The sequence below is a fragment of the Loa loa genome, assembly GCF_000183805.2.
Source record: "Loa loa unplaced genomic scaffold supercont3.1796, whole genome shotgun sequence".
In the NCBI taxonomy this organism is placed as follows: domain Eukaryota; kingdom Metazoa; phylum Nematoda; class Chromadorea; order Rhabditida; family Onchocercidae; genus Loa; species Loa loa.
Window position 1 is genome coordinate 1 of NW_018109975.1, and position 1689 is coordinate 1689.

Sequence of the window (1689 nt, forward strand, 5' to 3'; positions counted from 1 at the left end):
ATTAATAGAACAATCAACCAATTGAAAATTAGTTATTTAAACTTCCCATGGTATTTACCACCTCTAATTTCTAATAAATCAGCTAATTGTCTTTGGACTTCGTAATGACTGATCAAAGATTGAAAAAAGGGATAAAATTTGATGTGAAGTAACCTTTGATATGTGAAGAGTTTTCACTGTTTGGAACAAATAGCCAACAAGAATACCTATAATATAAACCTGACATCGGATCCAAGGTGCTTGATAGATCAGAAGTGAGTAACGTCTAAAATAGCAGAATTTACAATCATCAATCTAATATTAATAAAGTTGTGATTTCCTGGTTTTGCTTATGAATTTAATTTTTATATTTTCAGTCCAGTGTCATTTTCAGTCTGTAAAGATATTTTCGATATGAATGTATCGGTAGCAATCTTTAGTTTAATTGAATCGAAAATTTTGCATTTGAAAAGTCGAATATTTCTCATTATGCTATTTTCAAATGTTTTAAAAACAAACGTGTATGAACCCATTCTAGGATCCATGGTACCTATGTAGAAATCCGTTGGTGGGAAGTATTCCTTGTACACTGTCACCCAATTTGCAGCAGTTGAAAGCAGTATAATTAAGCTAGCTGTAATATAACCCAACATGGGTTTCAAAGCTAATGGTATCAGTAATATTGGTGCGAAAATGTGGAGTTGAAAATCTGTTGCCAGATACCATGAAACCAAATAGCACTGAATAACTTGATGCGTACTTAATTACTTATTAAATCCAATCAATAAATATATTTCTTCACTTATCATATTTATCTTTCTAATTCGAAAGTTCCATTATCCGTATCTTAATGATGTCAATGTGTTGATTTATCTCATAAGACTATCTGTTACATCTATCGATTTGATATCCTCAGTGTGTAGTAGATAAACGTACTTGATATTTGTAATGAATGAAATTATTGAGGTACAAGAAATTGGTCCACCAACTTTCCTCGCAATAATCATCAGTTGTCATTAAAACGACCGGCATATTAACCAGGAATGACTTGAATACAAATGTATAAAATGCTATCACAATATAATAAGGTGGCGAAAGTCTGTAAAATGTTAATAGCCATCAGTTTTTTCGTTAAAATAAACTTGTAAATATTCGATTAGCCGAGAAAACTTTTGGAAAAAGTAGTAGTTGACCTTTGATCTTTGTTTCCTTTATAATTATTAGTAAGATTTCACTATCAGATGTATAATTATTGTCTAAGTATTCATCATATAAAAGGTATAAGAATGGATACCGAATTATTCGATGGATGTAAAATAAGAGCCAAGCGGTAGGTGACATTACTTTCTTCTTGTCTTTGCGGTATTCCTTGAACCAAATATACGATACTAATAAGCCGGACATGAAGAAGAATGTATCAACGGAAAGAATGCGTTAGTCATGAATTGTGTCCACAAATTTTTAAATGTATCCTTACAATCCAAGAAGTTTGCTGAAAATCGATATTTGATAAGTTCAAATTAAAACAAACTATATGGCTATCGCTCCAATTAATGCCATTATTGCTCTTTAAATTAATCAGCAATTAAATATTGAGGATACAAATTCTGGTGAATAAATGGCTATTGTACTTCGCAATTACAATTAATTAAAATTACTAAAGAAGAAACAGAATTAGACGATTTGCTGAAAATCGATAATTGATAAGCT

The 1689-nt window shown here is 30.7% G+C and overlaps 1 protein-coding gene across 1 annotated transcript; it reads right to left on the bottom strand.

Annotated features, from left to right (window-relative positions):
• Nucleotides 1-153: 153 nt before the first annotated feature.
• LOAG_15315 (hypothetical protein) lies at nucleotides 154-1423 on the bottom strand (the record flags this gene model as incomplete). The annotated part of the gene is made up of 4 exons (XM_003150806.2): nucleotides 1274-1423; nucleotides 916-1078; nucleotides 499-719; nucleotides 154-265 (listed from the first exon to the last, which is right to left on the bottom strand). Coding segments are annotated over exons 1-4 (606 nt in total), but the record flags the coding sequence as incomplete, so codon positions are not given.
• Nucleotides 1424-1689: the final 266 nt, after the last annotated feature.